Here is a 14,603-nt window from a genome sequence, read left to right on the forward strand (position 1 = left end):
GGGAGAATCATGCCTTATGCGACTGTACAGTATCACATTTTTGTCCTTTCTGTACAGTCTGTATTTCCATGTACCACTGCTAGGTGTTGTACTAATGTTTATTGACAGGACTGTGTGCAAATCATATAGGACTGAGGGCTTTTGTCAAAACATGTTGTGTTGCCAGCTAAATATTGTTTGTTTATATTTAGTTGCTGTGTCTAATGTTTCTCTTTATGTTCCCCAGGAAACGGATGAAAACAGACTGTGTGTCTGTGTGTGTGTGTGTGTGTTTGTGGATGGATGGATGGATGGATGGATAATAAACAGCAATAATAAATTAAATTGGTTGACATTCTTCTTGTTGTTTAATTTCTTCAGAGAGGCTATAGAGGAGGACGGGATACCGTCCAATAATTTGTCCTGAAATAATGATAACAACATATCTGTATTAAATCTGACATTGAAATGTGTTACACTTACACAAAACAGTTTTGATACATACACGCACAGTCTGTGGTGAATTTTGTCTCAATCATCTTGATGGCATATGCTGGGGCACTGGCTGGTATGCTCAACAACTCAGTGATTTGGAATTCACTGGAAAAAAAAATCATCCAGACTACCAACCACTTTCGACACTTTTTAGTTAGATTTCATGTAGGTAGCATACTTATGGTAAAGAGGGACACAGGTAAGCCAATTTTTGATGTAATGGTTATAAAATAAGAATTATGAAGACTAGATATGTACGCATGTGTTACACTTTTGATCGATCAATTGTGTAAATCACACAGTGTTTGGTGAGGTATCATGAAAGGAATATCCTTATGAGACGTTGTTTGGACATATTTTTGTGAACTACTGGTTATGATATGAAAAACAGTCATGTAACTCAGATAAATAATGATATTGGCTTTAATTTGATAAATAAATAGTCCTATGAGGTAAAATTGGTCTCTGCCTATAACCCCATCATGAATTAGTGACATACACTTTAACACGTTAACACAGTGCAGTTGGCTGCCTGTTACAGCAACGTCTGGTATGCATTGAGATGTTAGGTGCCTTGCTCAAGGGGTCCACAGTTCAGGAATCAAATCGGTTAAGGGCTTCTGTTCCTAACCATTAGGACACGGCTGCCCATGTGCCTTAGCATCAATGTAACATCATGTCACTACCATCCAGACAGTGTCATGTAAGACTGATTTGAATGAACATATGGAGAGACAGACACTTGAGATTTATCACACAACACATTTTTTATCAACAAATATCGAGCTATATAAGGGTATTGAAAAGAAGATCAGGATGACAATGTCCTTCTTCACTACACTAAGTGTTTGGAGCCCAAACCACTACTGCGTGACAGTCAAATCACTTCTTAGTTCTTGTTGTCTTTATTGCTCATTAAATCTTTAAATGACAGCAGCTCTGAATGAGTGTGTGTGTGTGGTTTCTGCAACACAAATGGACAAATACAGAATGTAATGTCATGTACAATACAAGGCAATTCTATCAACACTGCTTGGTTGAACAGTTAAATGTGCAGCTTGACACTACCATCTGTCCATTAGGCTGCACTCATGCAGTTAACCATAACTAGTGCTGGGCTAACACCAATGGCCATGAGCAACATGCATGATATAGTGGAGCAATCCACAACACATGTCCTAAACATAACTTAATAGGTCATGATAAAACATATCTAGAGTTTAAAGTGCACTAGCATTTCTGCAAGCCCATGTTAGCTTATATATGCTCATACGACACATTTGATCGATCTGTTAAGTGTGAATCACCTAGACTGGCCATGCTCATTTGCTTCCTGTGTCCATATTCACCATTATCATCTCTGATGACTATCACCCCTGTCTTGTGCTGGTTGACTACCTTCTCATCAATTCCTCCTGAATAGATTACCAACTTCACGGGAGGCCCATTTCAGGACTGACTGTCTTTTGAGGCCTTGCCACCATCCCCTTCTCACAAAGCACCCAATGTTACCCCCATGACTTAGCTCCTTGACTTTGTCTGGCTGTTCCCATGCTGTACAACCAGAACTTAAGACAACTACATATTGCTGTACTACAGTAAGATGTTGTGGGTTGTGGAACAATACTCTCAGCCAAAACTATGGACAAATTGTAGTATAACACTTACAAGGCAACTACCAACTACAGACTACTTTTCCAGCATGACCACTGGCATTTTGGTTAGCCCCTTTAGCTGTGTATCTACCCATAGTGTCCACCTTGAATAACTATTGCCCTTGTTGCTTGTGGGTGCTTCTTGTTAAGATGAAGCGGCACAAAACCATGTTATTGTACATGATGTAGTATAAAACAATTGAATAGAATTATCCAGGCACTGGAATGTCACCGGCCAAACACCCTTGCTGAAAGGACCATCTACACAGTGGCATGTGTTAAGACTCAGGGGTGACAACTTTCTACTTTGCTTTATCCAAACACATACATGAGCTTTGTAATCTAATATCAAATAACATCAAGGTCAATCATCCTGCATCATGACACTAGGATGTGAGCTACCAAAACCCCTTGCTAATATGGACAAAGAGGTGGACATACCACTGCACTCACATAAAGCACACTAGGATGTGAGCTACCAAAACCCCTTGCTAATATGGACAAAGAGGTGGACATACCACTGCACTCACATAAAGCACACTAGGATGTGAGCTACCAAAACCCCTTGCTTAACAAGGTTAGGCTATCCTGACAGGACCTTGGGCATTTATGAGGACAGATGAATCATGTCTTTCCTTTTACCTGAACATTCTTTATATAATATTTTAAAGATTATTATGCCAGCATCCTTGCACTGATGTTACTGAACATATGGGTTGACTGACAATTCAGATTAATCTTGTTTGGTGTTATTGTAGTAAACACGTTTTATTATTAAATATCAAAGAACTTCATGCCATTTTCCTAGCACATAATACCATCGACCAAAACCATTGTTTGGCGACAAACTGGCAGTGTCTTTTAGTGTCCACACACCAAGACGACTGACTACAAAACGACTGTCTATTGATGTGATAAACATAATATGAGTATTGTTTTGAGGACTATTGAAAGACATATGCCTACATGTGCTTTAACAGTAAATATCAGTATAGTGGCATTTGCAAGGAAGCCTTACAACCGTGCAAAGTTTGGAGAAAGATTATGATGTGCAAGCATGCAGTCGCCACAAAGTGACAGGTAATATGAGGTGCAATGAAAAATATTTTTATTCACATTGACAAGGAAAACATATCAGATATTCATTCAGAGATCCCCTACCCCCTTACATGATCAGAAATACTTATGTACAGGAGCTGTGGTGCCCCATATGTTCCAGACAAAATGATGACATTTCAGCTTTGTTTTTCAATATATATCAGTACTGACATTCAAGAGTTCAGATAAATTCACTTCACAGAAATATGTGTCATTTACTTATACTATACAGTTATTGTAGGTATTAACAAATTTCCCCTTACCTCCCATAACTTTTTCCAAAACATCATACACACGTCTGAAATGATCAAACTACATTCACAAAAGCCTACATTACTCTTGTGAAATTAAACAAGAACCTTAAAACAGTGTAAACAGTTGAAAATTGTGCTCTAAAGTAAACATTTTCTGCTATTTTACCAAAGTCCTTTTAGGCAAGTCCCTCCACTCGGCGGCCATATAACAACGTTTTATGGGCACTCATCGGGCACAGTCTTTGGGGCGAACTGCGCGTGCGCAAGGCTTCACGACACCAATCTTGCTCCAGCGGCGAGATCACAACACACGATTGACACAATGTCTTCACAACACACCATATGATTGGCTCAATGTATTCACATGTCGACGTTTTGCCGAGGAAGGGGTGGGATATGTGTAGACAACGGCCATATTGGCGTGACAAACTAGCCCCATGCATTTCTATGGAGTATTTTTTTGAGTGCTGTGTCTCCTCATTAGAAAGTCTCTGATTTTACATATACGCCACTAAGAAATTATGACACTACATAGCAGTAATTAGGCACATAATCAAAAAATGTATAACACAGCATTCACAATATGTAGCTCCTGTGTACATGTCTGTTTGCCATCTCTAATGCAGAGTTCAACATGTTTCTTAACAAACGGAAAATACAGTCTATATAAATATAGGCCATAGTACAAACACAAAGGGGCAGCCGTGAGTGGCAGCCGTGGCCTACTGGTTAGCGCTTCAGACTTGTTAACGGAGGGTTGCTGGTTCGAACCCCGACCAGTAGGCACGGCTGAAGTGCCCTTGAGCAAGGCACCTCACTGATCCCCGAGCGCCACTGTTGCAGGCAGCTAACTGCGCCAGGATTAGTGTGTGCTTCACAGTGGGGCTGCCTGTTGAAAGTGTACCTTAAAAAAAGAGACAGAAATACACAGCACAATGGTCACTTGGTGTTTGAGGTGAGTCAACACTAACAAGTTATGAATTACATGAAAATAAGATGAAATGTATATGCAGGTACTTCAAAAATGATTACTTTAATGAAAAAGCCTCTATTGTGTCAGGGGTAATGAAATTAAAAAGTGATTTCAATTGCCATGGTCACCGTGAACTCATCAATTGCACCCCCCCCCCCTTGTCATCACCATTCTTGGTCTTGTTTTGCATAGAATACATCTACTACTTTCCATTTTTCAAAGATCACCAAACACTGGGGGCTACACCAAGTACAAGAGCAGTATCAGCCACCTTGAATAATCATCAGGATGGTCAGAACAGTGAAAGCCTATGTAATACTTACCATGGTACAACCCATGACAATCCATTGTGAGGTCAGCTGAAAAAGGGAGAAAAATGACATTACAGTTTTTTGACTGGCACACAGACATTTACATGAAAACACATTACAAAAATACTTGGCGAAATACAGTAACATGTATAGTTATCCCCATCAGAGCTGTGGTCTGTGTACAAATTCACCCCTGGGGAAAATAAACATCAGGTTGTTCATATTGTATATCCAATATGACTATGCTAAGATAATGCACAAAGCAACATCCTATGCAATGCCAGCCTAGGCATGGCAGGTGTGTAGACTGGACATTGTTTGATTAATATGAGCTGTTAATATGAACTTTAAACACTTGCCAATTACGCCATGCCAGTGTATGGATACAAAGTCAAAGTAGCAAAGTCTGGTATTACCAGGCTTTATCACCCGGTGGAGTGGAATACTGATTTCTGATTGGCTGAAAGGGTGTGCGTTATTTCTGAATAACCTATGAAGTAGATCTGTCAAAAAAGTCTTATCTTTGTTCTATACTGATAGTCTTTGAATGGTGACCCTAGCGACCATAGTAAACGACAGTTAAACCTAGTAACATTTGAATCAGCTGATACTAGCGATAACCACCGCTAAAGTTAAAGTAGTACAGCAACTGAACATATTTATTTAACAGAGCTGCACATTTTATTATTTTGAAATTGGCATCTCTTCTGTTCACGTGTGAGTTGCAACCAGGTGATAAGCGGAGGCAACGTCGGCCGTTATGCCTTAAATAGTTTAACACCTACACCTTACCAACACACCCCCTCTTCCTCCTCATCCTCACTGGTCTCTGGATCCTCGCTTGTGTCAGGATCTTCAGCCTCTTCAAGATCCTCTGCAGACAACAGGAAGGATCCCTGAGGCCCTAAAACAGCCCTGTAATTGTGGATGCTGTTTCTTAGGATCTCAGCAATTTCACTGTGGCGTCCACGGCAAAGACCAGAGAGGCCCTCATTTTGAGTGTCTGCAAGTGGGTGAATAAGAATAACAAAATGTACATCAAATAAAAAGCTATTTTGCTACTTTAGAAATAAACACAAAGAAGGATAAATACCCTTGTAATATCCTATGAGCTTCCATCCCTTAAAAATATTACATACACTTAATAATATTACAACCTAAGTAAAATCTTTTTGAAAGATTTAGAAAAAGACCATCAAAATATTGTCATTTGTTAAGGTTGTGTCTGTAGATCATAACATTCAAACCTACCTTCTGCTGAAATTATACTTTGCAGAGATCCCATCAATTTCTGCATCCAGGAGCAGTGTTGGGCCATCTCTTTTACCAGGATGGTCTTCTCCTCCTCCAACCTCATCCTCCGCATTATTGACTGGAAAACCCGGATTTTGTCTTCAATTCTGGCTAAAAGACATACAACTCCCAAGTTACAAGCGTGAAGTATAGCACCAACCAATAATCAGCCTAGAGCCTACTTTTGTACTACAAACCCAAAAACAGGTTGCACTCCCTTACCACTTCCATGAACCTCCCATGGCCACGCGAGACACTCTCCAGATAGGGACAGCTCAACCTCATTGAGGTTAATTTCCACAACGGGCTCTTTCGAGTTATATTCTGTTATGTCCCTTAAAAGCAGTTTTTTGCTCTCAGCAATTTTCTGTCTGATCCGGTGACGGAGCTTTCCACTGTCTGAGAAATTAAAAGAATGAGGGCAAGTTGTGACAGCCTGGCCATGACGCACTTCCGCTCAATTATCATTTCCATACAGCGATGATCTATATTTAATCCCAATGAGTTCTATGCTGACTAATCATCAAAGGGGGATTTATGAATGCAGAGAGAATGCTATCATTTAAGGCCAGCTATGAGTGAAGGAGTCATTCTATGTTTTTAAAGTGAAACATCAAGTAATAACAGCAAGTAGTACCCTATGTCCAGACACTCTGTATGAACCTTGTAGAACAAAGCTCTGGTCTATTCCCAGGCCAAAGTTTTACACAACTACACCTAATCATCATAGACATACCATTCTGTCGGTAGAGAGTGAGTTTCTTTTGCCTCAAGTTCAGGTAACGCCCCTCTATGGCTTGCTCTAGCTGTGATGTACCCATTCGATCTGTGAATATGAAATATTTATAGTGTTGTGCAGGCAAATTTCACAATGCCACTTCATTGAGAAAATATGAAAGGATTTAGGTGCGATTTTAAGGGTTAAAACATCTTCATAGCAAGATTATCAGATTCTCCTGTGCATCATTACTATTAATAAATCCAATGATCCAATCTAGAAAGACTTTACATTGGGAGAACAAAAGGGAAGGCTGTTTTCTGTTCCACGCTTACCACTGGCTGCCCATTCCCTCACATCAGCAACCAACGCTGTTTCATCTGTGCACCCCAAGGATTGCTTCTCCTCTTCCTGTTTTTCTATAGCCGCCAGAAGCATCTTGCAAGTCTGATAATAGTAACACAACAAAATCGCAAAAAGGGTTCCAAAAAAGATAACAACAGCTTGTTAAATGATAGACTCACCTTCACATATCTGGCACACAATGTGTGGTGTAAGCCCAGGGTTTTCTTTTTGTTCCATGCTATGGCATGGACCGTCAGCATGTCCACACGTACTGTTGAGAGAAAATGTATAAAGCCACAGTTATACAACAATTGCCCAAGAAAACCAACAATTGCCCCCAAAAAAACAAAAAACATTGAGGGTAAGTAACAGTCACCTCCTTTCGTCATGTACTTCGTAGTTAGGGCACAGCGGGAGAGGTAGCTGTTGACTTGCTCTACCTCTTCTCCCACTGTTGCACCAGCTCCTTCTAAGTTCTTTCCACTCCATGTCACCTACATACATCAATGGAACCATACAACACTTCCTTTGACACAAGCTGAAATTAATTAATATTTCTGTACATTTTACCTCCTAGACTTACTTTGACAAAATCAATTTGGCCAAGAGCTACTCCACTACTACTATCCATTGGAATTACAGATAGTCCTAGAGATAAATGTTGCATCTCTAACCATGTAACTCACTTACAGTGCAATGCAAACAGTCATCTAAAGTGTGATGTACCTTTATTTTCCATAGATATATTCCATAGTACTTGGTGTTGTGACTTGTCTTCTTAAATATGTTTATATTTACTTTGAGTTGTTGAATAGATACTACTAACCAGGTGGCGAGCTACCTGTTGGAGACCCCAGATATAGACAATATTAAGAAAAGGAAGCGATGAACCTACCTCACACTTGGTGGAGTGTGCTTGTGCATGCATGACACTCAAGAACGGCCTTACAGTGGTAAGAGGTTTCAGGTGTGGGAGGCTGTTGGCAGCTTTATTTAAGTACGGCCAGTATTTGCACACCACGTCCATTGCCAGGAATGTGGGTTTGCAGCACATCAATTCCTTATGAAGATACATAGGGTATGCAAATATTTCTCCTGTGGATGAATTGTTATGTATGATTAAATATTTTATTTTAAATGCAATTATAGCCCTTGTATAGTTTTACCACCACAAAAGTAATCCAATATTACTGCTTCACAACACACTGTCTGCACTGCAGAAAAAAATCGACAGTGTCTGATATACGGTAGTTGGATTTCCATAATAGATGAGTTTCTCATTACTGTGGCAGTTCTAAATGTTACCTCTGTACATGTTCAGGGATTTCAAGAGGAAGCCATGTCGACAGACTGCAACCTCCATGCCTTCCTCGTCCAATTTAGTGGTCCTCCTTGAGGTCTCCCTCGCTGCCAGGAAAGAGGAGCGGCCACATGTGCCCTGTCCACGTGTCTATGAAGAATCAGAAAGCAAAATGAGAACAAATTCCAAAAACTGTGTGCAGTCACTTCTCAATGTATTTAATGACACAAACAATGAAAACGTGCCTGTTTCCCCGCTTGCTGTATACCAGCAACAAATTCAGAAACAGATGAGTCCTCCGCCACAAAGACACCCTCAAAATATGGTGGGTCAGCACTGTTGAAGAAAAAATATTGTGCAGCTTAAGCTGGAAACAGAAAATAAAGTTTATAATGCATGGCAATAGAAACCTACATCTACTGAAGTCACTGCAAAAAAAGCAAGAAATTGAACATTCTACAAAACTCTTATCAACTGTACCTAGTCAGTCCAAATTTCAAAGAGGTCATTGCCATGAGAGAAGTAGGCCAAGCTATTTACATGACTAAGAATTTCCCCAAGGGCAACCTGAACATTTCTAAGTAAAGTAGTTATTCGCACACGCACACACACACACACACACACAAAGTATATCTACATATAAAATATTTTTCAATAGATGGCAAAATCACCTTCCTTTTCGAAGAAACCTGTAGAGTTTCCTATTACCATCCACTGACACAGCAAGCATCTCGGGTGAACAGGCAGGGCAGCTTAAAGGCGTTCCACAGGACAGCTGATCCTCTTCGAAGCGGCAATAGCTGTACTCCAGAAAGCTTCGCTGAAGAGTGTCCCCACACACAGGTCCTGACTGAAAGAGGTATTCAATTAATAGCTTTTCACATGTCTGCAAATGTGAAGACAAATATATGAAATATGGTAAACACATACCCTTCCACCACATCTTGTTCGATGTTCAAGGAGCTTGACAAAAGCCTGTCTAGACAGGGTTGGGGCTATAACTTTAAGCTCCTGGAACGTACTAAAAACATCGAAAGTGTACAATGTGTCGGAGCTGATGGAGGCAGGCCAATATCCACTGGCAAGGATGTCTTTAAATTCAGGAGACCACTGCTGGTTGCAATTTTTGCAAGCAAACAGGGGCTCGTGCAAATCATAACGTCCTTTACAAAACCAAACAAAGATGAATTTCGAAGAGTTAGTACTTTAAATACTTTACCAACAGACATGACAAGAATAGTAATTTGAAGTGTAAATACATTTACCATTGATGGAAATGAGAATGACTGCCTTTCCCGGGGACACACACACGTCTGGAAGGTCACAGGGGCATTTTTGCACATTAAGTACCGGCAAAACACATTCTACACACACAAAAAAAATATAGTATAAAGTACTTACACAATTTACTTACAAAAGTACCAACAAACAGTGCACAACTACTCTTGTATGTACTTACGTTGCTCCTGTATACGATGGGCAACATCTTCCTTGACAATTATGGTGCTGGGGGAGATGGGTTTGAAGAAGCCCTCATGGATGGCCTCTCTATTGTGCAGGACTAATTGCTGGTGCCCTTGCACGTCACAGCTTCCACAAAACCACTGCAGTGGAAGGCAGTCTCTGCATCTAGTAGGGTATCAGAGAGAAAAGACAACTTGGCTAAATTTTAAGACCGTCATTCATCATATGGCATACATATTTACTGTATGCAAGATCGGTATTCATTGAGCACATTTACAACTACAGATCAACTGGGTGAATTCTCATCAACACTACTAATAGATATCACTGATAGAGAGAGGTGTTGAGGGTCTGACAAGGTTAAGTGAGTTGACGTCAACATGAAAAATTCTGATCCACTCTATTCTAATAATAGCTTTTTACCTAAGAATGGAAAAAAAAATAATCTGGTTCATCTGTTACCACCAGAATACGCAAGACAACTGAGTGCCAAGAACAGGCATGTCTCACATACTAGCCAGTTAAATGGACCAAGGCTACACCACTAACAAACAATAACTACCATGTAGCATTTTCTAAGAAACAACATGAACCAGACATGAATGACTTCCCACCTAATAACAGCAGCCTCATTGCAATGGCTGCACAAAGGATGGCCCACATTATGGGTCTGCAGGAGACACTGCAGATGGAAAGGCCTTGCCTCTTTCCATCTTTGTGCAGCCTTTTGCTGCCTAAGAGTCCAGGAAGTGGAAGTGGAAGATGAAGCCGTGTTCATCCCAGGCACATCCAAAGCCTCCAAGAGTTCCATGTTTCTTTCTGCAAAGACAATATGAATTTAGATCAACAGCATAATGTCATGATTTCTCCAAAACCGTAGACTGATATGCTGGGAAGCCACTTCTTCAAATCTAAGAATAATAATGCTACCCTGTCAGAGCGATTGATGTGATGCGTTTGGATGGACTTCAAGGTTTCCACCTCATAATTCAAGTATGATAAGTAGCCTAGTAACCAAGTCAAATTTCATCCAATAGGCCTATGCATGACTTATAACTCATCACATATCCACAAATCATCCATATAAAGAAAGTATATTGTACCAAATTCCACTTGAGGGTCCACAGACTGAGGCTCTTCAGCAATATGGTCAGTCTCTAAGGGAACCACTATAAGACAGACCAAAGATTGCACACAGTAAGTCAATGACACTGCAGAATACATTTACTTCCTTTTGGATAAAAAAGCATGCATCTGTCTGTCTATCTTAGTAAATACCTGTATAGGCTATGATTCAAACTATATTGGGGAGACAGCAATGACAGATTTACCTACTTGTACAATCTTAATAATCAACAACAATTAGGGCTGAGCTACACCAGGCACGTAACTGAAGCGTTCCGTTCGCGTTGAGTCTGCTGCAACAATTAGCTTCCACTATTATCAATGGAAGTAGCTACACCAGAAGTGATAGCGGCGCGTACGTTCGAAAAAAATAGACCATTCTTCTAAAATGGATTCTACGCGTCGTGAACGGAACGTTTGGTGCTTCGCGCCTGGTGTAGTTTCGCTGTTACATGTCAACACCCAACCAGGCAACAACTGACTTTTCTCTTGGTGATGAATAAATGATCTATGTATCTCTGGCAGTGTCTTAAAGCAACACCAAAGAACTTTCCCTCTGTCGCACGCACACTATTTGTTTATCCAGCACCGGCTTTGCAAATAACAATGTCCACAGTGAAGGTAGAATATTTTGCATGACTTATAAAAGTACGATGTATTGCGACATCAGAAGCAAGTCAAATTTGTAGTTTCTTATGTCTCATTCCATCGAACTACAGATCTGCTACCCGATCTGGCAAACTTACATAGTGCGGTTATAGCCGATAGAAGGCCGCGAAGCGAATGCAGAATTGCCGTTGACCCTGTTACGAGTTGATGAACCACTGAAACGATTTTGGAAACATTATTTTAAGGTACAAAAAACTCTTTGGTGTTGCTTTAACATAGTTTAAGTAAGTAAAATTCCTGCCACATGTTCATTCTGATTATTGGTCCAGGGCTGTATTCAGTGCGGAGGCTTCATATAAATTATACAGATAGGCCAAAACCTTGGACACACACAGGCGAAATCTAACTCAAGCATGTTTCACAATGTTACCACCTAGAACGGATTTTAATTAAGGTAAAACATACAGAACATTAATGTCACACTGCTGAATATGTATTTGTATGTCAGTACAACAGCCAAGGGAATCAGCTATTAAGTGGACAGATAAGGGCAGTCATCCTATTGCAACATTTTCCTTTAATGGGCAGAAGGGTTTGGAGAGCATGATACTGTAATCTGAAATGAACATTCATTGATCAGAAAAACAAGGCTTTTAAATATTCTCAATGTTACAGAGCATGCCTCTGGACCCTGCCCTCCCCCACCATGTGATCGTGGTTCCAGGATGTACATATCTTGCACCGACCATCTACAATCTTTGTGTTTTAGATATGAACAAATTCAAATTTATGTTTCTTAACTAACAAGGGTGTAAGTTGATATTTGACAATAAGAATAACTCTTGAAAACACAAATAATGATGAGTAACTGAATTGATTATACCTGCAGCTGAGCCTTTGGGGCGCCCTCCACGCCTACCCCTTGGCTTGCCTGCCCCCTTGCCTTGCCTACCCCTTTTAGGTGCTGGTGGGGCAGCACTTCTGCGCTCCTCCAATTCCCTCTAGAAAAGTTAAACATGAAGTTGCAGTCAAAATTGTGTGAAGTTTCAGAATTTCTGTTCACCCATTTCAAGAGAATTATTCATAGCTATTGGAGGCTCTCACAAGCATAAAGAATTCTTACAAACTTTACAGAACATGCAAATTTACAATTAAACAACAAATTGTACAACTTACACGGTAATCTTCAAAGCAAGCATCGAGGTCCATCTCGAGAGCCATCTGTTTGCCCTCTTCAAAATTGGCATCAGGATTGATAACGCGTCTCATGGTGATGACAGCGCTCGAGAGAGAAAGAGAAAGGGAAAAAAAGAGAGATGGATGTATAGGGAGAGATAGAGACAGCAAGTGAGAGATATAGGTAGAGATGTTTTTTATAGGGAGGGAGAGGTGGATGTATAGGGAGAGAGAGAGAAAGTGAACAATTGAGAGAGATAGAGAGAGTGAGTGAGTGAGTGAGAGATGTATATAATGAGAGAGAGAGAGAGTTTGGCTCTTAAAAGGGCCTTTGATAAAGTTTGCAAAATCTGGGGAAGTATCCAACAACAAATCTGCAAAAAATAAATACATAAATAAATAAATAAAGAGGACTGACATTGGTTTCAGCTATCTAACATGATTTAAAAACACAAAACAAGCTGAAACATGTTGATGCGCCTTGACTGGACCTTGATTAGATGCCAGCTTACGAGTGAAAGGAATCTGTAAACTTTTAAGAAAACCAAATGCATTTTGAGTGTGTTTAAATCATGTTTATGTGGCTGACGACTAAGTCAATCTTATAAGGCAAACATGTCTTAGAAGCCAGCCTTTAAGAAATAGGCCTAAGGCAGCCTAGGTCAAAGTAGCAATTCAACTGTAAATCCAGCACCATGAGATATTTATAAGAAATTTAGGTAACTTAGCCTACTTTAATATCTAAACATAAGACAGAGTATGTTAGCCTATGCCTGCACTCTATATTTAGTGAGGGCAACTTTCAGGACAGTGATACTAACATAGGCTATGACCATGCAGGTTTTAGCCTTGCATGGGTTAAGGAGAGGCTGGGTTGAAAACAAAGCCTATCATTCACTTTTTTAAGGTCTTGGCTTCAAGACAAGTTAATCAATACTTATCAAACTCTTACACAATTTTATGTCACAAAATCAATAACAATCTGTCATATTTTAATCAAAATGCAGAGCACCATGTGAAGTCATGGCCTACCTGCTTCGCGAGACGGTGGTCGGTGGCGCGAAGAGGGACACGTGACCAATTAGGCCTAGGGTTGGGTGGGGGTGATCACATCACGAAAAATACCTACGACTTCCCGTAGTTGCGGATGAGATGCCTTGTTTTGCAAACTGAATCGAAGGAGGAATCAACTCAATGTTATTTCTTCTTCTTTAGCTCTATATTATTTCACATCTAGTGGGAAATGTGTAGTAGGCCTAGGCCTACTGTAGCCTACATTTCCACAATGCATAGTCTACAGTCAGTCACAATTGATAACTGAGCATTATTTGGCATGGTTGCGGCACATTATCGTTATCAGATCACGATAAAACACCATAGCATCCTGGATGTTGTAAGACTTTAGCCCTATCATGTTTTTCGACCTGTTTCAGCCCTAAGCCCTAAGATTTTACAATGCCACTCGCATGAGGCGAAGACAGTGGAAAAACTCAAAACCCAATTTCTTCTGTCATCTAATGTGAGGTCATCATGGAGATATGCAGGCGTGCTGCGATCACGATTCACGACTTTTCGACCTTAAGCTGGCTTTGCAATTAAAGACGACTTCTAAGATAGGCCTACATTCATTGTGAGCTGACATGTAGGCTAAAGTAGGCCTAGACCTAAAGAAATGGCGTAGAACAGGCCAATTGCATTTGAAACCGCATGGTTTCATCTTTTGCTAAAAATGATAGAACTCGAGGTGAAGGCGAATTTCTCCAGTTAGCGCTCATAGCGGCGGCGTTATGCACCGCGCATTAAAATAT

At 40.3% G+C, this 14,603-nt stretch overlaps 1 protein-coding gene across 2 annotated transcripts; it reads right to left on the reverse strand.

The window, feature by feature from the left end:
* Positions 1–3,220: 3,220 nt before the first annotated feature.
* Positions 3,221–13,854, reverse strand: LOC143108713 (uncharacterized). Of its 2 annotated transcripts, none has more exons than XM_076271590.1 (21): positions 13,828–13,854; positions 12,796–13,169; positions 12,503–12,620; positions 10,989–11,054; positions 10,500–10,704; positions 9,881–10,050; positions 9,687–9,734; positions 9,352–9,584; positions 9,093–9,271; positions 8,667–8,757; positions 8,427–8,571; positions 8,017–8,216; positions 7,498–7,615; positions 7,301–7,392; positions 7,112–7,223; positions 6,795–6,884; positions 6,281–6,457; positions 6,017–6,169; positions 5,558–5,768; positions 4,778–4,813; positions 3,221–4,385 (listed from the first exon to the last, which is right to left on the reverse strand). In XM_076271590.1, the coding sequence occupies exons 2-20, from the start codon at positions 12,886–12,888 to the stop codon at positions 4,810–4,812; spliced, it is 2,505 nt and encodes an 834-aa protein (XP_076127705.1). In that variant the 5' UTR covers positions 12,889–13,169; positions 13,828–13,854; the 3' UTR covers positions 3,221–4,385; positions 4,778–4,809. The 2 variants fall into 2 exon arrangements, with proteins under 2 accessions (XP_076127705.1, XP_076127704.1); XM_076271589.1 differs by having other exon boundaries at positions 9,687–9,785.
* Between the last annotated feature and the right edge of the window lie 749 nt (positions 13,855–14,603).

This window comes from Alosa pseudoharengus, unplaced genomic scaffold (assembly GCF_046254945.1).
Source record: "Alosa pseudoharengus isolate Yale_2024_CS ecotype anadromous, Long Island Sound unplaced genomic scaffold, YU_APseudo_1.1 YU_APseudo_1.1_scf_63, whole genome shotgun sequence".
Taxonomy (NCBI): Eukaryota; Metazoa; Chordata; class Actinopteri; order Clupeiformes; family Clupeidae; genus Alosa; species Alosa pseudoharengus.